Here is a 24,989-nt window from a genome sequence, read left to right as displayed (position 1 = left end):
CGCTCAGGGCTAGAATTCAGATTTTCTTTTAATGTGGATTCTTATAATTTTTTTAATGCTGGCAGCTACATCAGTTCAGAATTGCTTACAACTACCATTTAACAGGCTTATACAACATAGAAGTTTATTTCTCTCGTGAAGAAGTTGAGAGGGCAGCAGCCCAGGACTGCTTTTGTTACTCCTCTGCATCAGTGGAACGCCAGCCCTAGCACGTGGCCTCCAGCCCTCAGGTGGTCTCCCGGTCCAATATGGCTGCTGGACCTCCAGCCATTTCATCTGTGTTTCCAGGCAGAGAAAAAGAGGACACTGCAAAGGCAAAAAGATAGACCTCCTGTCAAGTCAGTCCTCTTTAAACAGTTTTCTCAGAAGCCCCATCCAACTGTTTCTGCTTATTGGCTACTTCTACCTGCAAGGCAAGCTACGCAAATAGAGGTTTTTAGCTTGGCACAACCCGTCTTTCCTTCCTCCAAGATTAGAGGGTTTTCTTAAAAAGGAGGAAGGGAAAAATGGATAGGCAGCTAATACTCCACAGCAACTAGTTTAAAAAAATTTTTAAAGCAGTGTCCTAGTCAGGCATAACGTATATCCATTAGGCAGGCCCCCAGGGCTCCAAGCTCTGTCTCTGGAACTTCAGCTCCGCAGTCAGGCAGCCCTGGGTTTGCAGCGTTCGTCTTACAGCTTACTAGCTGCGTGACACATTTCGCTCCCTGGACTCTGTCTCCTGAATATGATTGTAGTATTGTCACATGCCCAGAAACAAAGGGACACAGAAGTTGGAAACAAAGGGGTGAGAGAAGTTTCAGGCAGTTGCTGACCAGGAGAAAGCAGGCGAGGCAGCATCAGTACAACACAAAATGGATTTCAAGGCTAAAAGCACTTTTGGAGGAACTGAAAGGACACTTCATGCTGGTATTTAAAAATTCACCAAAAATTTTTTAATAATTTTTAAATTTTTAATAGTTGTAATAGTTGCCAAGAATCTTTGTACTTGGCAACCTGGTTTAGGGGTGTGTGAATTAAAACTGATAATGGTTATAGAGAGAAGTGAAGAAATACAGTCAGTGGGAGAAGCTGACGGGGCCTCTTATTGAAATTGACGGATCTAGTAGCCAAAAAAATCAGGCGGAAGTGGATTTAAATAACCCATCAGGCCTTAGCCTGTGGCGAAGCTGGTTGGAGCATCTCCCTGCAAACAAAAAGGTCTCGGGTTCCATTCTCGGTCAAGGCACATACCTAGGCTGCAGCCCCTGCACGAGGTAACCCAGTGATGTTTCTCCCTCACGTCGATGTTTCCCTCCCTCTCACTCCCTCCCTTTCCCTCTGTCTAAAAAATTGAAAATAAATAATTTTTTTAAATCATCAGAGCTGGGTTTTGAGATTAATATGTATTCATTTTGTATACATATTACATATACATATGTATATAGTTATATATATTAACTTTATACCTGTCCAACAGAGAATGCATTTTTTATTCCCACCCTAGGACATGTTTATTGATTTTAGAGATAGGGGAAGGAGGGAGAGAGAGGGAGAGAAACATTTGATCGGTTGGCTTTTGTACATGCCCCCCCCCCCAGGCGTGTGCCCTGCCCAGGAATCGGACCCACAGACTTTTGGTTTACGGGATGGCTCTCCAACCAAATGAGCCACATTGGCCAGGGCAAGAACACATTCTTTTCAGCTCACACATAGAAATGCTACATGAAAGGACTGTGGTGAGGATCAGATAAGATTATACGTTAAAACATGTGGTTCTTCATCAGCCTGGTAGTAAGTACTGCCATTGAACTTTTTTTTTTTAAGATTTTATTTGTTTCAAAAAATAATAATAATTAAAAAAAAGATTTTATTTGTTTATTCTTTGAGAGAGGGGAAGGGAGGGAGAAAAAGAAGGAGGGAAACATTGGCGTGTACAATTGGTTGCCTCTCACACACCTCCACCTGGGGACCTGGCCAGCAACCCAGGCAGGTGCCCTGACTGGGAATGAAACCAGCAACCTTTCAGTTCTTAGGCCGGTGCTCAATCCACTGAGCCACACCAACCAGGGTGATGGAACTGTTTTAAAAAATCGGTGTTCTCTAAAAAATTATTTCTTTATAGCCCTGGAACCTCATAAATTAATTATTTGATCATTGTTTATTGAATGCCTACTGTACGCCAGGACTGGGAAGTACTGAGTATGCACTGGTGGGTTTAAAAGAACAAACCCAGCCACCGCTTCAGGAATGAACTGGTATCTGTGGGGTATTGTAGTCATTCTGTCCTCTGACCATTCAGGGGAATAACCCACTGCACGTGCTATTCTGATGGGGGCCTTGGATGAGCCTTCGATTCACCAGGAGCATCTCACGAGAGTAGGCACCGTTGGCTCGGCGTCAGAGCACCAGGGTGGGAAGGAGCCTCTGGCAGTGGGCGGGTGCTGACACCGTGGGCCTGGGTGGAGTCGGACTGCCAGTGGGTGTCTACCACAAGCAGGAGATACTTGGGCTACATGTCAGGAAGAGCTGATTTTCTGGGAGGGTTATAAAACAACCACATGTTTTAGGAAAAGGTAGGGTCAGCTGTCATTTCTGAGAGAGGGCAGGGGACTTCCTCCTATGACTCGTTCAGGGCTCTGTCAACACAGGGAAGAAAAAAGAATAATGGTCTGTAGAAATGTGACCAGATAAAGGTGATGCTTAGGGACTTCAATCCTGGTCCCTTTTCTGTGACAAACATCATGCCCTGGGATGGTAATGAGTGTCTAACTTGTTTAATCCTCACAACCATTCTGAGGTGGGCCCATCCCCACTGACCCCATTTTACCGATAAGAAGTCTGTCGAATGCTGTGGGCCACACATCGAACATGGCCAGAGCTGGGACTTCAGCTGGCCAGGAGGTTCTTTAGCTGGAATTTTAACCACGTCTGGAATCTTAGCCAGTTTGTGAGAGCTAATTTGAAACTAAGCTGATGAACGTTTGCAAATACAGGGTAATCATGATGAGTATGGGTTTCTTACATGTCATGGACCATGTTGAGCATTTTATATTTGCAGCTCCATTTCACCCTCCCATTGGCTCTATGAATTGTGGGTAATGTCAGGGCCCCCATTTCTCAGATGAGAGCATTGAGGCTCTGTGTGATTTAGCAGGTGTGGTGTAATAAGTTCTCTCCATTGAATGTGGCCGTGACTGGGCCTGAGAGCCTGCCCTGACCGCTGTCCCCTCAGCAGGCCTGCCGTGAGACATCACCAGAACGCTGACTCTGAGCTCACCTACTCTCCCCTCACAGAGCATGCCAGTTACTTTGGTGTGGATGAGAAGCTGGGGCCAGTGGCCGTGAGCATCAAGCGGGAAAAGCTGGAGGACCACAAGGACCATGGGCCTCAGTACCAGTACAGGATCATCTTCCGGACCCATGAGGTAGGTCTCATCGCCACATTACTGTTATGTAAATAATAGCTGCTGGCATCTGTGCGTTCTTTATGCCAGGTTCTGCGGGCAGGGACTTCACCTGCTTCATCTATGTAATCCTTCCAACAACCTCACGAGCACGAATCCTCTTGGTCTCACCTTTTTTTTTTTTTTAAGATTTTATTTATTTATTTTTAGACAAAGGGGGAGAGAGGGAGAAAGAGAAGGTGAGAAACATCAATGTGTGGTTGCCTCTCTCACATCCTCTACTGGGGATCTGGCCCACAGCCCAGGCATGTGGCCTGATCGGGAATTGAACCAGCAACCCTTTGGTTCACAGGCCAGCACTCAAACCACTGCACCACAGCAGCCAGAGCAGTGTCACCATTTTGCAGAAAAGTAGGACTCAGAAATTAAACATGTCTAAGATCAGTGAATGAGTGGCTGGGCCAGGACTGGGACCTGCTGCATCTCACTGCGGAGCCTAGGGTTCTATCTGCAGAAAGAAATTGACTCTGGTTAACACAAGAAATAAAGGGAGAGACGCGGGGGATTCTTTCAGGACCGTGAGGTGCCTGCCCTGCAGAGTGGGTAGGGCAGGATTTGGGAAGTCGCAGCCCAAGGACTGCTGCCGACTGACTCTCGTGGCTCAAAACACTCCAGTGCATCTCTGAGTCCTGATCAGAGCAGCCCAGTGTCCTGGCTGTCAGAGATCTAAGCCCTGGATTCCATGGCCGCAATGACTGGAGAACAAGGCCTATTTGGAACACCCTGCTTGATTAGGTTCTTAAGTTATGAGTAACAGAAACCTACTAACTTTGTAAACCTAACTGCGCTTTACTTACTAACTCACTTTTTAAGTGAGAGAATTCATTGGTTCATGTGTCTGCAAGTCCAGGGGTAGGGCTAGCTTCCGGCACTCCATTGTTGTCAGTAGGGGACTGTGCCTCATCATCTCTGCATTCAGCTCAGCTGCTTTTTACGTTGTGAACGTCATCCTCTCGTGCCACCAACAATCTCCATGTCATGGGAAAATGGAGACTGGCCACTCAAGTCTTCTACATCTTTATACCTGCTTCTACACAGGGAAGGCACTCTTATCTGCCGAATCTCTGGGAAGGACACTGACTGGCTCTGCTTGGATCACACTACCGTGCCCCGGGCCAGCCATTGTCATCAGGGATGGGAGAGGAAACTGGCCAGATCTAAGATATGCAATTCCACCCAGAGTCCAGGGGCAGGGCACTGTGATTGACATTTCCATCAGCGCCCCCTGGAGGAGGCAGTGAGGTGGTTCCTCTGCAAAAAGAGGAGCCGGGCCAGCAGAAATGATGCAGCTTTCCAAAACACCTTTCCAGAAAGGGGGCGTTTATCAGCTAGGAAGGTCCCCTAAAATGGGACCTTCTCTCAGCCCTGCATTGCCCCTTGGGATTGGTCTTTGCCCAGACAGTGTGTGGGGCCAGGCAAGCCCGGGCCTCATCCACACTGGCAGGTGCTGCAGCAAGGACCCAGCCCCTCACCCACCGAGGGGCAGTGTGATGACACAGAAGCTTTGTGACAGCTGAGGGGAGGCCAACGAGCATGGGGCAGGACGCGAGCTGGCAGCTCACCCTGTTTCAGACCATTGTGTGACATGCAGGGACAGCTGGGTGAAATGATAGTGACAATCAAATATTAATAATACTACAATTGCTGTGATATCAGACACCTGCTTAACACCGTGTTGGGCACTCTCTGTGCCCTTTTATGTGTGTTCACTCGGTTAAATGTTACGACAGTTCTGTGGTGAGGGCACTGTTGTTACCCACGTACAGGTGAGGCAACAGGCATGGAAAGGTTAGGGGACGTGCCCAGAGCACCTTCCAGTAAGTGGCAGGGTGAGGCGCGGGCCTGCGCTCCAGCCGCAGCTCAGCCGCCTCTGGGATCTCAGTGCCGGCCTAGCCTGTGTGCCAGACCCATTCACGAGTCGTGAACTCCACTTAGTGCCAGTATTTTTATGTTGTTACTGTTGTTGTTAATGAAAATAGAATACGAAGAATGAATTTTTAAAATTCCAGACTTCGTTGCACATTCTGAGAGTCCTAAGACCTGGGTGTGGAGATGCTAGCTGAGGACGTAATATTTTTGCTATGGTTCCTTTTCAGTAAGTTTGAAACTGGCTTATTGCCACTTGTGACTTGTGCCTGCTTTTGTCCACTTACCACCCCCTACACCCACAAAACTAGCATCCATTCCACCCCAGGGCGGGTGCCGAGGCTCAGGGCCACGGGTCAGGGCTTTATCCACCCAGGAGAGATTCACTCAGCACCACCCTCCGGCAGCCCCGTGCTGTGTGCCGAGGGGTGGGAAGTCCTGAACGAGGCGGCAGAAACGCGTGTGGGACTGCATGCCTGTGGGGGAGGCAGACAAGAGACACCTTAGTAAATTAGCGTGACTCGTGAGACGAGTGGAAGGTGGAGCAAGGAAGAGAGATAAGTACGAGGGAGGCCCGGTGTGGGTGCTGGTCTGGCCGTTCAGCAGTTGTGAAACCTGGGGTGTGTAGCTCCTTCTCTGACAGCTTTTTTCCCTCGTGGCGATTCCAGTTCCTCGGGACTGCCGTGGGCTCAGTGAGATTGCTGGGCCTGCACTTGGGGAGGGCCAGCGAAGTTAGCAATGGGGAGAGATCTCACACTCCAGTGTCCCCTTGTCACACTCCAGTCGGCCATGTGGATTTTGGCCCACCGTGAGGTTCACCACCACAAGCAGCCCTTTCTCTGTCCTCACATACGCAGGCCACACACAGCGGGTCCTGGGCCCGGGTCCTGGGTGCTGGGCACTTAGGCCCAAGGACCTCATTGTCTGCAGTTAGAGGGAGAGGCAGTGACCAGCGAGGATTGCCTGGCCCCCTCCCAAGGCCTTGTCCGTCGTGGAAGCAGAGCAGGTGACTGCACAGCCCCAAAGCAGCAGCAGCGACAGTGGTGACAGTAGTAACAGCAGTAGCACCTGTTCCCGCCAGGCACTGTCCTAAGTGTTTTACATGCACTAACCCTCCAGATCCTCTCGGCCGTCCCAGAACGTGGTTCCCAGTGTGATCTTCATTTTACAGATGGGGCCATTGAAGCCCAGGGAGAGTCACTTGCCAGGGTCCCCCTGTGGCAGAGCTGGACATGGCCCCAGGCAGCCTGGGTCCTGAGCCCATCCTCTTAACTACTCACCACATTCATTGTCAGGGCAAGTTTGAATCTGACCCAGAGCAGACAGTCCTGGGTTTGGTCTGGCTCTGCCACTCAGTAGCCGTGTGACCTTGGGCAGATGGCTTTACTTCGAGGCACCTGTGAGCAGTGGATGTTAAGGTGACGCTGCTGCTGAGGTCAGAGGGCCACGCTGGGGAGCAAGGGTTGATTGAGTTCACGGACAGAGCTTTGGCCTCCTCTTCATTACATATCAGGCTCTTGTAAAGCAAGGCATGGGGGCCAGAGCAAGGGGCCCAGCCAGCTGGTCCGCCCCATGTGGCCACCACCGGTCGCCAAGCAGGCAGTCGAGCGGGCCTGCACCTCCTGGCAGATGGGAAGTGAGTGTTGGCGGCACCGAGCTTCCCCGCCAGGACAGGGACGGACTCGGAGCTCGCCGTTGGCAGCACACACCTAAACGTCAGCCCCTGGGTCCTCACCCCTGAGGCTGGACAGGACAAGCCCAGGCCAGGGCTGCCCTGTCCTCAGCCCCTTTGCTGGCAGTGACAGTCCCGTGACACTGGGTTCCCCAATCAGTCAGGGACTGCCTGGCCTCCCAGGACAACTGGATTCCATTCAGTCCCCCACACGTGAATTTTTTGACAGATCTGAGTTTTGTTAGGGTTAAAGGGATTTTTGTGGGGTTTTTTCTTTATTTAAAAGTAAGTCATTCACTGTTAGGAATTTGAGCAGTACCTAAGTGTGCTTTTTGTTGTTGTTGTTTTTTAAATCATCACCTGAAAGATATGTTTGTTGATTTGAGAGAGAGAGAGAGAGAGAGAGAAAGAGAAGCACTGACTGGCTGCCTCACATATGTGCCCCAACCATCTGGGGATCAAACCCACAGCCTTTTGGTGCACAAGACGGTGCTCCAGCCAGCTGAGCACCTGACCAGCACCCAGGGAAGGTTCTTAAAGGCGGGGCTGATGGTGGAGAACCATCCATGTAAAAAGGAACCTCCTTGCTTACCCGGCCCTGGGGCCCTTTCATGGCTCACCTGACTACCCTCAGTGAAATGCAGGCAGAGCAGAGAATGTACATTTTATTTGAGAGACAGGAAGTCAGTACAGGGTAGTGCAGAGCGGAGACATGGTCTGACTCAGCGCTGCTGCGGAAGGAAGGACTCGGGCGGGCGACTGCAGGGTGGAAGGAGGGCAGCCTAGAGGGGACTGCTGTCCCAGCCCAGGGTGGACATGACAGTGGACAGAACCAGCTGGAGAGTAGCAGTGGCCACGCATCGCACCCTGTCAGTGCCCTGTTCATTGTCCCAAGCAGAGAAGGGAAGCTCAGGGAGATTTTCAAGCAGTGACTTTTGGTCAAGTCATCAGAGCCAAAATGTGACCACAGGCCACCTGTCCCCCACATGGTAGAATGATTTCTGGCCCACCCTGTCCCCTGGCCCCAGCAGAGGGCACTGTGGTGCAGTATCGGCCAGTGACAAACACATTGATCCTGTTGGTGCATTGATTGAAACTCAGTCCCAGGGCTGCCCAGATTGGCAGGGCAGAGCACAAGACAATATTGCTTTTCATGATCTATTTTAAGACTGCCCTGCTTATGATAAGAGAGCTGTGTTTGTTTATTAGCTACTGAGACCAGAACAGGGAACTCCCCAACGTGAGGCCATCCCATTCCTTCCGCACACGCCCGCTCCCAGGGCCTGGTGCACCAGGGTGGGTGGGTGTGTATGTAGAGGCGAAGTCTCAGCACATTATTTTTGCCACCTCCTGCGTCTGTTGACTTCAGGTGAACACGTCTTTCCAGTCAGCACCAATCCTCCTTAGCCTTTAAACCACTGCCCCAAGTGTACGTATTTTGGGTGCTCGTAACAATTCCTCGGGAGGATTTTTCCTTGTACGGCTGCGCCATCTGGGTGTGGTTCTGGAGCTGCTGTGCCTGCCCCCGGCAGGGCATCTCCTGCTGGCCCGCACTGCGTTGTGGATGGAAGCCCGAGCTAGCGTTAGTGAGGGTGCAAAGCAACAGGCGCTCTCAGACAGGGTGTGCAAATTAGTACCTGCACTTGGAGAACTGTGTGCAGTACCATATAACTGAATACTGACGTGGCTGGTAGTGCAGCAGTTTCTGTCCAAGGTATGAGCCCAAAAGGAAATGTGCTCATGTGCGTTGAGAGATGCTTCTGTGGACGTTCCTGACACGCCATTCACAAGCACTGTTCCTAACACACCATGGTCAAGCACTGGAGGCAGGTTCTGTGCTCAGCAACAGTAGAGTGAATGAAACGTATTGTGGTAAAGATGTCAGCCTCCTGCAGCAACATGGTCAAATTTCACACCTAGAGCATTCAGAAACAGAAGCGCGCAAACTACCAGAAGCCCCAACACCAGGCAGCAGTGAGTTACAGCATGAGTCAAGATAAGGCTGCCCTGGTCGGGGGGTGGGGGGGCGCCCCAGAAAGGCTTCTAGGAGCCGGGAATGTTGATCTGGGTGGTGATTACCTGGGTGTTCGCTCTATGATAATTCCTTCAGCTCTACTTACATGTGTTGCAGATTATACTTCACAGTCAAAAAAACTTCGTGAGCTTTAGAGAAGCTCAGGCCTGGGTTCGAATCCTGGTTCAGCCACTTAGCTGTGGTGACCTCAGATAAAACGCCTAAAACCTCTGGGAGTTTCCACTTTTCTCATCTGTAAAGTGGAGACAGTAGAATCTTTCTTAAACAGACCTGTACGTATAACTAGGTAACTGCTGTAATACCTGAAACAGAGTGAACGAACCCTTCACAACTGTGACATTATTAAGTGTACCAGGTAGAAATTACTGTCTACAAAGTAACGGAAAACCTGACTGGCCATTGCTAAAACAAATGGGTTCATTATCTAACAAGAGTTCTGGAGGAAATTGGCTGCCGGGATTGACTCTTCTGTGATGTTTTTGTTGTTACCGTTTCTTTCCTGATGACGACAAGGTTGCTGCCTCGATTTGAAGCATCTTCTCCTGGAGATGTCCTGGCAAAAAGAAATAGGCAGATGTGGGGGGCTCGCCTCTTACCAGAGGGACTCTGCCCCAGGACTCCTCCTCATGCCCAGCACCCCTTTCCCGTCTCCCTGCCCGGAACCAGTCCTGTGGCCGGCCGGCTGCAGGGAAGACTTGGAAGGCAGCCTCTGGGAGAGGGGACGAGGTGGTCATGCCTGGCTTGACTAGAGCCCTGGCTGTACAGCACAGCCACCTGCCTTATAGTAAAAATGTGTGCGTTTCAGTGTACCTGTAAGTACATGTATGCATACTGCACATAAACATACATGCCGAGGTCCCACCACAGACCAAGGCATAAACCCAAAAGAAAGTGTGTGCACCGGTCGTGATTTTATTGAGGAAAGCACGTTGAAAATGAGTGCCACAGTTGAACACCCAGGCTGGTACTGACACCTGGGCCAGGCGGGTGTTTTACATAAGAGCTTATAGCCATATGTTTACATAAAATATTGTAAAACTGACAGTTCGAGTGTTCACTTGAATGCCTACCTCATGGAGCCTGTTTTATTCATTATACTTCCCACTCCCCCCCACATAATCTATCTCCCCACTGGAATGTCAGCTCCCTGAGGCCAGTCTTTGTTTTGTTCACCGTGCCTAGAACGGGGCTGGCGCTTAGGAGTGCTCAGTCGGTACTCGTTAAAACAGACGGAGTTATGTTCCATGTGCTGTCTCATTTAGTCCTCCCAACACCCCTTTGGGGGTATGATAGCACCACGGTACCCATTTCAGAAAGAAGACACTTGAGGCTCAGAGATAGGAAGTCACTTGGTCAAAATTACATAGCCAAGAAGCAGCAAGTTCAAGTCCTGGTCCAGACCCAGGACTTCCTGGCCCAGACCCAGGGCTTCCTGGCCCTAGAGCCCAAGTGACTGACCATCACACTTGTTGCTTTGAGAACAGGATACCCTCCTGTGTTCTGATCCTTTCCTGGTTCCCAAGAGCCTCCTAACCGTCCCTTCTCTCCTCGAGCAGCTCATCACCCTCCGGGGCTCCATCCTGGAGGACGCCACGCCCACAGCCACGAAGCATGGGACCGGCCGGGGCCTGCCCCTGAAGGATGCCCTGGAGTATGTCATCCCCGAGCTTAACATCCACTGCCTGCGGCTGGCTCTCAACACCCCCAAGGTGACGGAGCAGCTGCTGAAGCTCGACGAGCAAGGGGTGAGTTGGGACCAGGGCGGGAGCTGCTGGGCACAGCTAGCGACCCTACTCCTGTTACCTCTTTCTGTCTTGGTCACTTTTTTTCCCAAAACAACCAGAAACCTTCTTAAGCTAATGTCAGTAAAAAGGAATCTGGCATCAAATTCTGAGGAAGCCAAGAGCTGGAATGGGACCGGGTCTCCAGAGGAGAATCGTCTAGGGATGAGAAGTGTGCGTCTGTGTGCATGCGCACGTGACACTCGTGTTCCCTTCCTCCCTCTACACACTGGCCCCCTCTGCCTCTCCGACCCTCCCTCGGCCCCCAGAGTGCCTGTGAGAATTAAAGCTGCTCGCAGAGACCATCTCACTGATTCTCAGCCCAGCAGAGCCTCTGCCCGGCCCGCACTTCGGTCGGGTATCTGCCCATGGCCCAGGCACCAGTGACCAGGAGAATCTGTAGAGAGATGGACACCTTGTCATGCCTCTCTGGAACAGGAAGGAGGGAGAGGGACAACTGGGACCTGTCCCCATGCCTCTTTCCTTCCTCCGGCTGTGGCGCTAAATTCCTGTGTGGCTCCAGCAGCTTTCTGGGCTCAGTGCCCGAGAAAGCCCCCTTCGCTCCGTGCCCTCGGACATCTCTTCCTGGCCTGCCTCCATAAAGCCGCTCTCGCCTCTGCAGCTCTCCCGGAAACACAAGGTGGGCATCCTCTACTGCAGGGCGGGCCAGAGCTCGGAGGAGGAGATGTACAACAACGAGGAGGCCGGCCCCGCCTTCGAAGAGTTCCTCTCCCTGCTCGGCGAGAAGGTCTGCCTAAAGGGCTTCACCAAGTACGCCGCCCAGCTGGATGTCAAGAGTGAGTGGCCTGCCGGGGGGGGCAGTTCGATAGCAGTTAGATGAGGCGAGCACCCCCCACACCCGCCCGCCCGCCCGACGGGCGGCGGCACGAGGGCCTGGTGGTGCGCAGAGGAGGGCACCGGGCAGTGGGCGCTCTGGGCCCCACTGGTGGGAGCGCAGGTGGGGCAGACGCTTTGGAAAAGGGCCGGACATGTTCTGGTTAAGTCTGAAAATTCACCGACTCTGTGTGTCTCGGCAGATACACTGCCAGACATGTCCTCTGAGAACTCATGCACACGCATGTTGGGCTATGTCCTGCATACTCATAACCGCAGGCCCTGGCCAGAGCCTAGTGTGTACAGACAGAACTGTGACACAGTCACACAGCAGCCTGCGCCATGGCCGTGATGACAACGGACTGGTGCCACACACATCGACTTGTAAGACTGTAGCCAGTAGGTCTCAGAAGGGTGGGTACTGAATGATGCCTTTTGCAGAACAGTTATTTTAAAACCACACTCAATACAGTATTTGGAGGTTTGTTATTACATAATAAAACTCTAGAAAACAAGGCAGTGACAGATATGATGGTCAGGGTGGTGGTTGCCCTCCAGGGGGAAGGTGTATACAAGTGGAAGATGACTCATTAGTTTGTTGGTGGTGGTCTGTTGCTTAAGGTGTGTGGTAGGTACAATGTATGTGTTAGAGCATCCCCCACACGTGTACGTACACAAGTAGTTTAGTGTGCGATGTATGGGTTGCAGTGATTCATGACAAGCAGTTTGGGGTTAGCAGTGGAGGGTAACATTGTGAGCTGGCATGGCTCCTGGGGAGAGGACTACCCATTGAGCGTGGGCGTGGGCTGTAGACCTTGGCTTAGTCACTCAGGCTGAGTCAGAAACCCCAAGATGGGACCCTAGCTTGCTCACTCACTCTGTGCCTTGCCTTACCAAACCTCAGTTTCCTCATCTGGAAAATGGAGGCCTAGATAAGAAGACCAAGCGTAGAGGGATGAATCAGGAGTTGAGTAGGCGCTTGTGGCTATCCTTAGCATCACCTTTGCCTCCTCCGTTGAAGGAGGTGGCACGAGGAATAAGCATCTTATTGTGCCAGGTGCTGGTTTTGTGGTCTCGGCTTTGCCTCTCTCTGCCTCAGTTTCCTCATCCGTAAAGCAACGGTAGTAACTGCGTTTACCTGAGGAACACTGTGTTCAACCTGACGTACTGCGCCTGCACTCGGCCCCGGGCACCAGACCCGTCCAGCCTCCCAGAGCTCCGAGGGAGGGCGTCGCCCACAGTGTGCTGATGGGGCGCAGGCCTCTCACACCTCCTGGCACGGGAAGCCCACAGCACGTGTGAGCGCGAGCACTGGGGTTCTGTCGGTGAACTGCTGAAGGGGCAGTGCACTCAGGAACAGGAACGGGAGACTTGTTCTCCCCCTTCGCAGACGGCTGCCTGCTCCCAACATCCTCCACTGAGTGACAGCCGTAACCTGGCCGCCTCCACCTTCACTGGCTCGCTCTGAGGACCTGAGGCCTAGTGCAGTGCCTTACAGAGAACTAGTTCTCAGATGAGCATCGCCTGCTGTCCGTCACTGCGGGTGACCTTGGGCACGTCGCCTGTGCCCCAGTTTCCCTGCTGAAACGTGGAGGCAGTGATCAGTTGTACTTCTCAGTCACAGTCCCCGCATATAAGAGGTAGCCAGTATCCTGACCCCAACAGTTTCCGCTTTTTTCCCCTCACAGTTCTGCTGTTTTATAGGCACACCTACATAGTGTGCTTTACCTGCTTCTGAGTGTAACGCGGATGCAGTCAGTCTCTGCTCCTTTGTGGTGGGCACCTTTCCTCTGTCGTTAAGTTCCTGGGATTCAGCCCTGGGGTGACCAGGACTCATCCCTTTTCGTAGCCGTGTATTTTTTTCACGGTATGACTATACCGGTCTGTTTATCCATTCTCGTGGCTGACATCGGAAGATACTTGCACCTGTATCCCAGGGCACATGTGTGTAATCATCTGGACTGTGGTCCTCCAAGAGGAGGGACTGGGTCACCCGTTAGGCCCATCTTCAGGTTCGATAGCTATTGCTAAAAACAACGTTCCCAGGTGGTGGTACCAATGTACACACCTGACCAGCCGCATAAGCGGTTCCAGTTGTTCCACATCCTCACCAACCCTTGGATTGTCAGACTCCTGCATTGCTACCAATCTGGTTGGTGTATAATGTGAGGTTTCCTGTTTATCTAAAGGTATTTCATTTTAAGGAGTGGAGTTAAGTGAAAACACCAAGGTAAAAGCCGACTCAGACGGTAGTGGAGATGGCAGAGGCCCAGAGGTGTGGGCAGCGTGGCACTGACAGGCGTTTCTGTTTCAGCCGACTCCACGGGGACCCACTCCCTCTACACGACGTACCAGGACTACGAGATCATGTTCCACGTGTCCACGCTGCTCCCCTACACCCCCAACAACAGGCAGCAGGTCGGTAGTGCCCGGGGGGGGGCCCACGTGATTGGCAGCTCTCGCGTGGCTGAACCCCAAGGCAGTCTCTCCCCAGGCTCAGCGGGTACCGTCCTGGGCAGCAGTTGGAGGCCTTTGGCCTTGGACCCTCTGCACCATGATCACATCACCTGGGTCAGGTGGTGTTTAATGTTAGTTTTTTCTAAGCTGTTTGGTGGCCCCCCTGCTGGCCTCTGGCCACTCCAGCCCTTCCCACTGGTCTCCTGAGTCCCCGGGGACCCTATGGGGGAAAAAGTGAATCCTTCATGAACATTATTTCAACTGCAAGTGACAGAAATGCAAACCAAACTCACATAAAATAGGATTACGTTACATTATATGTTTCTCAAGTGCTGGAAGAACCAGCTTTGGGTATGACTGGGTCCAGGCATTTAAACAGTGTTAGGAATCCTTTCCATTCTTCACCTCTGGTTTTCTTCATAGTGGCCTTATTTATAGGTCTTCCCAAGTAGCAGCAAATAGAGCTCTGCCTTCTTTGTGTCCCAGAAAGATTTCAGAGCTGAATTTCATTGGACCATTCACTTGGCAGTCCCTGGGCCTGGGGTGGGGATGGACTGGGCTGATTGGCCAAGCCTGCAGCACATGCCCACCCACAGAGAGAGGGAGTGGTGTCAGGGAGGTGCCTTCCCGGAGCGGTTGGCTGTGGCTGCCAAAAGAAGGAAGAGGAAAAGTCCCGGTGGGCAGCTAATGCCTGCTGCCGGGAGGCTGCTCTCCTACACGCGCCGTGCAGAGCCGGTCCGCGAGCTCATCTTCCTAGTTCCTGATGAACAGAAACCCCACAGACTTTCAGTGGTTTGGGAAGGGCTTTTTTTTTTCAATTGATACTGGTGACATTGTAGATGTTCTGGGCCAAAAATGGTCACCTCTAAGTGAGTGATTTCATAAGGTCAACCTTATGAAAAAAGCTATGACAGCAGCAGCCTCAGAGTTAGACCTGAGTTTGAGATCTTTCTCTGCCACTTCCCCAGCAGCATGATCTGACCTCTCTGAGCCTCGGGGTCGTCCTCTGTAGCAGTGGATGGCATGGTGGCAGCAGTGTCTCGGGGTGCCCGGGAAAGGTCCCTCCTTGCGTGAACCCCGAGCAGGAGGCAGGGCCCGGCGGGAGCGGCAGAGGAAGCCACACCTACCCCTGGGTGTCTGGGAGGCATGGCGGGACGAGCTTGGGTTTTGGAATCAGGCAGAAGTGGATTTGAACTCTGTGCCCTCCCCCCATGACGGTGACGTAGAAGGTCATGTGACGCTCGTGCGCCTGAGCGTCCTCATCAGGGAGGAGTCGGACGCGCGCTGCCTCCTGGGATCGTGGTGAAGAATGAGTGGGATTGTAACTAAGATGAGTGTAAAGTGCCAGCCATAATAAATGGGTACTTTTTCTAGGAATCTTGTTTAATTCCATTTAAAACACGCACAAAGAACCAACAGTATAACAGACTAATGTGAGTCGTGCTGCTGGGTGTGTCTGTACCTCACGCTGTGGGGCCACCTCCATGGAACCCACTGCACAGGCTCCAGTCTGTGAATTCCTCCCCGTGCCGTGAAGGTTAGACTGGTGTCAGTAAGAGCAGTGTGGCTTCAGCAAATAGGTAAAATTGCCGTGCCTTTGTCATTCCTGCAAAGGTAACAGAGTCTTCCTCGGACTGATAAGCAGGGGAGAGAGTACAGGGCTCCCATAGACCAACATGAAGCCACAGTCGCCCAGGTCTTCTCAGCTCAGGGAAGGAACAGCAGCCTTGGATCGGCCCTGTGAGCTGTCTCCAGCCTGCCACAGCCGTCACCTGTGAGCTCGGCCTTCAACTTGTTGAAGGCCACCAGCCCATGCTGCCCTCCAGTAGATGTTTCTTGAGCACCTACTTTGTTTCAGGCACTGAGAATATGGCAGTGGACACCAAACAAAACCGACAAAATCCCTGTTCACATGATCTGAGGGGACGAAAGAAAAGGGAGAGGGAAAGGCAGCTGTTAGCTAAGTGTTGATGAACGTTAGAGAATGGGGACAGAAGAGGTGGGGCTGTTGAGGGGTGAGGTCTTGGATAACACAGTCAGCAAATCCTGCTTGGGAGGATGACGTTTTGGCCAAGACCCGAAGGAGGCAGGCAGGCAGGCAGGCAGGCATAGGGGGTCTGCAGGAAGAATGTTACAGGCAGAGGGAATGGCCAGTACAAAAGCCTTGAGGAGGAAATCTTTCTGCTGTGTTTGAGGGGCAGCAAGAGGCCAGTGTGTCTGGAGCAGAGTGAGCCGGGGGGGAGTGTGGATACAGATGTCAGGTGACGGGGGCAGATGACATGCAGCTCCCTGGGCCACGTGGGAACTTTGTCCTTGACGCTGAGTAAGGAGGCCTCTGAGCAGGGAGAGAGGTGGTTGACCCAGGTGTCCACAGCTCTCAGATTGTGGGGTGGGTGGGAATAGGGCGACAGGAGACTGCTGTGATGGTCCAGGCAAGACCCGTGAGCCAGGCTGACCTGTGATGCTTCCTCTCCTATTCTGTGTCCCATTTCCCAGCTGCTACGGAAAAGGCACATAGGAAATGACATTGTGACGATCATCTTCCAGGAGCCGGGGGCACTGCCTTTTACCCCCAAGAACATCCGCTCACATTTTCAGCACGTCTTCATCATTGTCCGAGCTCACAACCCCTGCACCGACAATGTCTGCTACAGGTACGCACCTCTGTGTGTGGTTCCAGGGAGCCGCCCGGGGGACTGGCCCACCCCACCCCCTGCACACTCGGGAAGTCCAAAAAGCCATTTCTGGCATCCAGGCGGCGTGCCGAGAGAGGCAGGGTGCAGGCGGCGGCTCAGGTGGGCTGCCTCCTGTGTTTTGTGCTTTAGTAGGAGAACTCTGTCCACGTACTCCCACACCTTCTGAGAAAATACTCTCAACCACAGAGGGGCATGGCACCCCAGGTTTGATAAGAAAACCATTTGGGATGTGTATTTTCCAGGAATCTTTTGGTTACAATGACAGAAAACCCACCTCAGTCTGGCTTAAGACAAAAAGGCAGTTACATACCCTGGCCCTCAGGAATGACGCGTTCAGGCCTAGTTGGATCCGCTCCACTTGCCTGTCCACCGCTTCATTTGCTGGCAGCTCTGAGCGTAACGTCCTTCCATCTGCACATCCAGCAGAAGAAGAGCTTGCCCTTTCCCAGGAAGAGAAGTTCCAGAATGGAGGCTTATTCAGGCGTCTGGCGGTCAGGTGTCCATCCAAGAGAAAAACCACTGGCCATACCTGGGCAACAGGTGTGTGGACTGAAAGATGCACAGGAGTAATGGCCCAAGGGGAAATAAGAAGGTGGAGGAATCAAGGCAGGCCAGGCAGGGCCCCCTCAGGAGGTGCTGCTTGAGTGTTTTAGTTCAAAGATGAACAACTGACAGAGGCCTAAACCCACTCCCTGTCTTCCCCAAGCACACCAGCTGTCACCCCGTCCCCAGAGGCCAAGTGGACAGCTGTCTGGTGTGGGGTGAGGATGGAGCTGTGGTTGTTGGAAGCCAGCCAATCAGTAGTTCAGGCCCAGGTCGAGGTCAGCACTGACCCTGGAGCAGCACTGCAGATGCTGCGGAATGGGCTAGGATGTGTTGTTTTGTTTTGTTTTGTTTTTTGTCTTTTGAAAACGGTTTGAAATTCAAAAAATACAAAAAGTAAAGAAGTAAAGGAAGATCTAACTCTCCCACCTCTAACCCCAAACGACCCAGTGGCCCTCACAAGAGGCAACTCCTGGTACCAGTTTATTGTGCACTTTAATATTCTGTGCACATATGGGCAAGTACGAGTATTCCTTCTCCACCTTTTTAATACAAATGGCAGCGAATCACACACAGCCCACATCTTGGACTTCTCACTCAGGAGTACTGGGGACCTTTCCAAACCAGCTGGCAAAGTGCTCCGCGACACGCCATCCTCTGGACGCCTGGGACTCTTCCACCACCGCTGTCCAGGGTCCTTGGCTTGTTTCCTGTCACTTGCTGTTACCGTCCATCCTGCAATGAATAATCTGTCTATACTGTAATTGAACATGTGTCCAGGCTTACAGCTGGGTAAACTCCTGAAGTAGAGTGACCGGGTCAGGACACGTGCGTAGGCGCCCTGGCGTCCTGGGTGGGACCGCCAGTCTGCGAGTCCCCTCAGCGGGAATGCGAGAGGAGGAAGGGGTCCCAGGGTGCAGCGCCTGCTGACCGGGACCACCGTGCTGGGAGTGCTGCAGGGTCTCCATGAGCCCCTACGCCTTGTGGCTTGAGGTCACTTACACGGTGTCCCATGTTCCTCGGCAGCTGAAAGGTAGCTCTGGTGAGGGCAGGTGGAGCTGTGCTGTGCGTGGGTGTGCACACACCAGGGGGAGGAAGCAGCCCTCTCATCGCACATCAGAGGCGGGGGCTGAGCCGGGTTGGGTGGACCCTTCTTCTCTTCCCTCCCCACCCCCCTGAGAAGTACGGAAAATAATGTAACAGGCGCCCATGTGTCTACCACCAGATTTAACAGATGTTAACATTTTGCCATGTTTGCTTCAGCTCTCCTCTTTCCTTTATTTTTAAAGAAAGAAAATATTCAAGACGCAACTAAAGCTGCACCCTCCCCTTCTTTTTACCTCTGTCCCCTCTGGCAGCTCCTCTCTGGACAGACCTTGCCCTGTCCCCACCGCGTTCCTGAGCGCGTTCTGTCACAGTGCTCACCACGCTGTGGAGATGCCTGAGCGACGTGGCTCTCCTCCCTGGAAGGCAGCCCCACGTCGTGGTCCCCTCGCGTGTCTGCGTGGCACCGTGCTTGCTGTAGAGTGGGTCTTAGAGACATTTTTGCTGGCTAGACAGATGCCTGGCCCAGACGCCGTGGACACTGAGAAAGCAGTTGTTGAGTAACCATGGATACTCTAAATACACTTAATGAGCTGCCGTGAGTAGGTGACCTGGTGGTCACACCATCTCCTGCTTGTGCACCGAGTTGCTGTTCTTTCCCATTCCGTGTGCCGTTTCCACACACGTACCAGCATCCCTGCAGCCTGTGGGCTGCAAAAACCCAGTCCCTGCTGCTGGGGGAGTGAGGGCCCAGCTGTTCTGATCGTCCAGAGCCTTCAGCAGCGTAGTTTCATGATTCTTAAAATCATGAACCAGGACCATGGGGAAAGCCAAAATCTGTCACTGTAAGCACCCCAGTACTGAATGGAAAAGTTGCAGAGCTATTCACATCTGTAAAGCACAGTCTGAGTGTACCATTAATTAGAGTGCTGTCGAACTGGTGACGTCATCTCCTCCATCCTTCTGCCTGGGGACAAGGACACGCCCACCAGGTTTCCCACAGAAGAAAATCCATGTGGCCTCTGAAGAACTTCTCCACTGGGAAATGCCTTTTGCTGTCAAACCTACACATACTGTACATTGGTAGAAATCTGTTTCTTCTTTGTCCTTCCAAGATTAAATTCTTAATTTACTTTAAATTTAAATCTTTAACTTACTTTAATCCCTACTGAGCACCTGCGCTGCTCCAGGGGCGTCAGCCAAGCCCAGGGTGCAGCCTGCCCGTGTGGAGCAGGTCGCCGGGCAGACTGTCCGCCGGTCACGTGGGCAGGCCCAGGGTCCAGGTGCGGGGCCAGGGTCTGCCTGATCGCTGGCGTCCGGCAGGAGCTCCCTCGGCAGTCTGCGCAGGCCGCGGTCCCTTCCGGCCCTCGCTCCGTGGGGCAGCCGCAGTGATCCTTGCAGATTTTCAGTCTGGTCGTTGCTCTTGGCTGGCACCTGAAACAGATGTGCCCCTCAGGGTTTTAACTGAAGGGATGGATGAGCTGACTGCTAACAGTGTGGCTCGGTCAGGGGAACATGTACAGGAGAGTGAGGTGTCCAGGGGCCAGAAGAAGCAGGGAGTCGTTACCCCACCCCCTCAGCTTAACAAGGTCCCAGGGAGATGGGAGAGGTTTCCGGAAGCTAGGAAAAGCCATGGCTCTGGGAGAGCGGCCACCAACAGGAGCTGTGCCTGTGAGTAAAGGACCAAGGACTGCAGCCACGGCCACTCTCTCAGCCTGCAGGGAGGCGGTAAAAATAAATGAATACCACATCCCTGGAGAGGCAGTGAAGAGAAATAAATGCCCTCTCTCTCCTCTAACCTTCCGGTCATCTGCCTGTCATCTGCCCATGCTGCTGTTGGCCTAACTCAGCTGGAAGCCAGAGGGCCCGGGAACACAGGTGAAAGGGACAGTCCTCGGAAACCCGCCTTCCAGGACGCTGAGTGGAGCAGAGAGTGGCAGTGACACCAGTGGTGCATAGTGGCCCAGATTGGGAAAGTGCGGCTTCTCAGGATCAGGATGAAAAGTGCGGACACACCGTCAGGGCCCCGCCTGGCCCACCCCCAGTGACCGTGCAGGAGTCTCCTGCTCTCGGCTCTCTGCGCTCTGACTCCTCTGGAGCTCCTCCCGGTGGGCCACCTGCTGAGCCCACTGCCTCCAGCAGCCGCCCCTGTTGCTGTTCCTCTGGCTCCTGCTCCGCCTCAGGTCCCGGCTTGGTTGTCATGCCTTCAGAGAGTTTGGTCCTTCTGTTGTTCTGTCATACCCCACTCTCTCTTTGTTGTCTTTGTAAGTTAATTTGTGAGCACCTTTGTTTAGTATGTCTCTCCTAGAGTAAAGAAAGGCTCAGGAGGGTAGGGGCCACTATATCCCAGTGCCCGAGGGGGAAGGCATCGAGTGAATGCCGCACTGTCTGGCTTGTCAGGTTGGGGAGAGGGGTTGGGAGTCAAAACTTGAACAGGCCTTACATGGTGTTCAGAGTTCATGCAATATGTTTTAATTAAGAATCTCAGTTTTCCCTGGCTGGTGTAGCTCAGTGGATTAGGTGCGGGCCTGCAAACCAGAGGATTGCTTTTCGATTCCCAGTCAGGGCACATGCCTGGGTTGCGGGCCAGTTCCCAGTGGGGGACTCATGAGAGGCAACCACACATTGATGTTTCTCTCCCTCGCTCCCTCCCTTCCCCTCTAAAGATAAATAAGTAAAATTTTTTTAAAATTAAAAGAATCTCAGTTTTAAAGTTGTTCTACAGTAGGAAGTCTCCTCTAACCCCATGCTCTCCAGTTTACTATAGAGACTGAGTACAGTGCTCTAAGATAAGCCTGTCGAACTTAGCGCTCACTCAGTTACAGCAACTTGTACCGTTTTTTGAATCGTCGTTATGTAAACAGATAACTCCCGGGGACTCTGTAGCCCCTTGAAATGTCTTTCAGCAAGAGTCATACTCCCTGGCCTTGCGTGACCACTCCGGCAGGTGCTGTGGCCTGTTTGCTCCATGTTAGATATTGCCCTTCAGCCACTGAGTCTCAACTCAATTTGGTCATTAGAATATCTGAAGATACGCGTGAAAATCTCCAAAGTTACCCGGCGAATCTCCTCCACTGAAGCTCAAGGCTGCTCCTGCCCGGAAGCCCCGGTGGTCAGGGGCCCGCCTGCCTCTCCTCCGTTTTTCCGCCTCGCGCTTCTTCCCCAGCCCTGCTGTCCAGGGAGGGAGCAAAGGAGAACACGGCAGGCGGGGGGTGTCCCTGAGACTGTGTTCACTGCTGGCCGCATGCTCTCTGGGCTCATTCCAACCCGAAAGGTCACCTAGGCGGCCCCCAACTTGGGAGTGCAACAGAGGTAATGGGGCTCACTGCCCAGCTTTCCCCCATCAGTATCCTCCCTCTGTATGGTGTGCACAGTGGGTGAGGCGGGTCAGGAGTTTGGGGGAACAGTTCTGTGGATCACTCAGGAGTTTGAGGATCACTTCCTTTTTACGTCCCCACTCAGTTGCTGTCTGATTTCTATTATGGTGGCATCTTGGTCAGAACTGCAGTAGGCAGGGTAATTTTCAAAATCACCTTGTGGAGATGATTTATATCAGTCAGGTATTCTGATTGATAAGCAATACTGCTGCTTAATAAACCACCCCAAAACTCAGTGACTCACAAATATTGAATTAATGTTTTATTCTGGCTCACACATTTGCAGGTCAGCTGAAGTCTGGCTGACCTTGGCTCCAGGCCACGGGTCGAGTCCATGTCTGCTGCAGGTGTCCTTCATCCTTCTGGGACCCGTAGGCCATCCAGGGCGTGTTCATCTCATGGCAGGAGTACAGGAGCAAGCCAGGCCTCCCATCCCCCTCTTTGCATGCCTTTGCTTGACAGCCATTGGCCAAGTCAAGACATGTGACCAGGCCCAGGATCAATGAGATGGGAATGGACCTCCCCCTAAAGGAGTGAATTTTTGTCAAACTGTAATGTACCACACGGTTTATATGTATGTAAAATGGGAATAATTGGAGTCAAACAATGCAGGAGAATTATTCTTTGAATATCAATGGATATTCTAACATCCACTGTGTAGGGAGTAAAAATGCATGTAAGACTTTCTAAAATTTCCAGTCTAGCCAGCAACTTACTAATTACAGGTAGACTTCCATTTTTAAAAAGGAGAGTTCTGTTTCTGATCTTGCGTTTTCTCTCTAAAGGGAATCTCAGGTGCCTTTTACCTTCTAAACGATTTCTCCCTCCTCAGTATGGCCGTGACCCGATCCAAAGACGCTCCGCCTTTTGGCCCCCCCATCCCTAGTGGAACCACATTCCGCAAATCTGATGTCTTCAGAGACTTCTTGCTGGCCAAGGTGATCAATGCGGAGAACGCCGCGCACAAGTCCGACAAGTTCCGCACCATGGCCGCCAGGACCCGGCAGGAGTACCTCAAGGACCTGGCTGAAAACTGTGTCTCCAACACACCCATCGATTCCACCGGCAAGTTCAACCTCATCTCCCTGACCTCCAAGAAGAAGGAGAAGACCAAAGCCCGGGCGGGCGCCGAGCAGCACAGCCTGGGGGCCGTCGCCTGGAGGGTGGCCGCCCAGGACTATGGCCAGGGGGTGGAGACCGACTGCATTTTGGGAATTTCCAACGAGTTTGTGGTGCTGCTGGACCTGCGCACCAAGGAGGTGGTGTTCAACTGCTACTGTGGGGACGTCATTGGCTGGACCCCAGACTCCTCAACACTCAAAATTTTCTACGGGCATGGGGACCACATCTTCCTCCGGGCCGCCGAGGGCTCTGTGGAGGACATCAGAGACATCGTCCAGAGACTGAAGGTAAGGGAAAGAGCTCAGCGAGGGCGCAGCGGTCCGCGGTTTAGCAGAGGCCTTGGGAACCATTGAAAGGCGCCCCCCCCCCCAGCCCTGTCAGTTAGTCTGGGATCCTAACTGGCCCCAAAGAATCAGAATTGTCACTTACACGCCAGGGGTCTAATGGGTCCTGCCACCTGGGTTTTCTCTGGGGAAGGTTTGAGCCAGGGATCTGAAGCCAACCATGTCATTACCTTGAGAGGACTAGAGGCATATTTACTCACTCTAGAGCTTAATTGAAAATACAAGTTTTATGTTTACATTAAAAATGTAAGGGTACTTTGGCTCTGGGCCAGGTAGCTCAGTTGGTTAGATCATCATAGTCTTACACCAAGGTTGCAGGTTCAATCCCTGGTCAGGGCACATACAAGAATCAAGTGATGGATGCACAAATAAGTACAACAGCAAACTGATGTTTCTCTCCCTAAAATCAATGAAGAATTTTTAAAAATTAATGTAAGGGTACTTTCTAGAAGGATTAAAAGAGACTGAAAGCTTCCAGGCCATTAAAGGACAGGACATACGCAGGGGTAGGGAGAATATAAGAAAACATGATAAAAGAAACATAAAATTACATGGTAGGACCGATTCCATATCTATAATCACAATAAATGTGAGCAGTTTAACTCACCCTATAAGAAGACAAAGATTCACAGTCTGGGTAGAAATTTCACCCTAAACTGGGGGCAGCTCAGGCTCAGACCATGGGCCAAACAGGTTGGTTTCAAGTCCGATGATTACTCACTTAGTATTGGCTGTTTGAAGCACTGTGCTCAGAAGTACAGAGGCCAACGCTGGCCGGGTAGCTCAGTTGGTCAGAGAGTCGTTCTGATGCACCAAGGTCGTGGGTTTGATTCTTAGGGCACATAATAAGAAGCAACCAATGTGAGCATAAATAAGTGGGAGAACAAGTCAGTGTTTCTCTCCTCCCTCTTGCCTCTCAGAAATCAATAATTTTTTAAAGTACTTCCGGATTAAGTTCAGGTTGGATTGGTATAGCCCTGCGCTTGGCTTCCCTCACTGCAAAATTCATGCCCAGGTTCAGTATTTTGATTTTCCAGTGGGATGCAAGGTTCATGAACCAGAGTTTAGCTTTGCTCACTTGCTTATCTCATTTGCATAGATCAGGGCGGGCACGTTGTAGCTGTTCAGTCACTACTGATTAGTTGGTTAGTTGAATGAACATATTGAACCCTGCCTCTCTGTTAATCATTTTACAGGCATGATTTCACCATCCCCTACCCAACCTATGGAGTGTAGGTACTGTTCTTATACCCACTTGACAGATGAGGACATTGAGACTCAGGAAGCTATAGATACTCACAGAAGGTCAGACAGCCAGTAGGTGGCAGATTAGGATCTGAATTGAGGTATTTGACTCCAAAACCAATTTTTGCCCAAACTTGTGGACTGGTAGCTTACTGCTTACTCAGAATGCCCATTCAGGTGTCTGTAAGGCCCTGAAACTTAATGTGTTCAAGAGCAAACTCCTGCCTTTCCTCCCCCTACCTCCCAGAGTTTTCCTGTCTCAGTGAAGGAGACGTCCGGCACGCCCTCTGTCGAGGTCAGAAGCCTTGGCATCAGCCTCACCCATCTCTCTGTCGCACCTACATCCCGTCTCTCGGCTCCACATCCAGCAGGCAGCCTCCACCCTGGCCTCCCCTCGACGGTCCAGCGGCCTCCTCGCTGGTCTCCCTTTGCCTCTACCCTTGTTGCCCTGTGGTGGGTTCTTAGCATGGCGGTCAGAAGGAACTGATCGCATCACTGCTTTGCTCAAAACCCTCAGCTCACTCTAG

The 24,989-nt window shown here is 52.1% G+C and overlaps 1 protein-coding gene across 10 annotated transcripts in view; it reads left to right on the top strand.

Annotated features, from left to right (window-relative positions):
• SIPA1L3 (signal induced proliferation associated 1 like 3) overlaps positions 1-24,989 on the top strand; it is a 238,064-nt gene that overhangs the window by 145,507 nt on the left and 67,568 nt on the right. For all 10 annotated transcript variants that reach the window (XM_037141856.2, XM_053667554.1, XM_037141857.2 and 7 more), the window contains 6 exons: positions 3,277-3,407; positions 10,576-10,764; positions 11,423-11,597; positions 13,949-14,052; positions 16,588-16,745; positions 22,584-23,160. In XM_037141856.2, the coding sequence (XP_036997751.2) occupies positions 3,277-3,407; positions 10,576-10,764; positions 11,423-11,597; positions 13,949-14,052; positions 16,588-16,745; positions 22,584-23,160 (1,334 nt within the window). The remainder of the gene's footprint in view (positions 1-3,276; positions 3,408-10,575; positions 10,765-11,422; positions 11,598-13,948; positions 14,053-16,587; positions 16,746-22,583; positions 23,161-24,989) is intronic.

The sequence above is a fragment of the Artibeus jamaicensis genome, unplaced genomic scaffold (genome assembly GCF_021234435.1).
Source record: "Artibeus jamaicensis isolate MK-2021 breed Jamaican fruit bat unplaced genomic scaffold, CSHL_Jam_final contig_47, whole genome shotgun sequence".
Lineage (NCBI taxonomy): Eukaryota > Metazoa > Chordata > Mammalia > Chiroptera > Phyllostomidae > Artibeus > Artibeus jamaicensis.
This window is presented reverse-complemented; position numbering and strand designations above follow the sequence as displayed.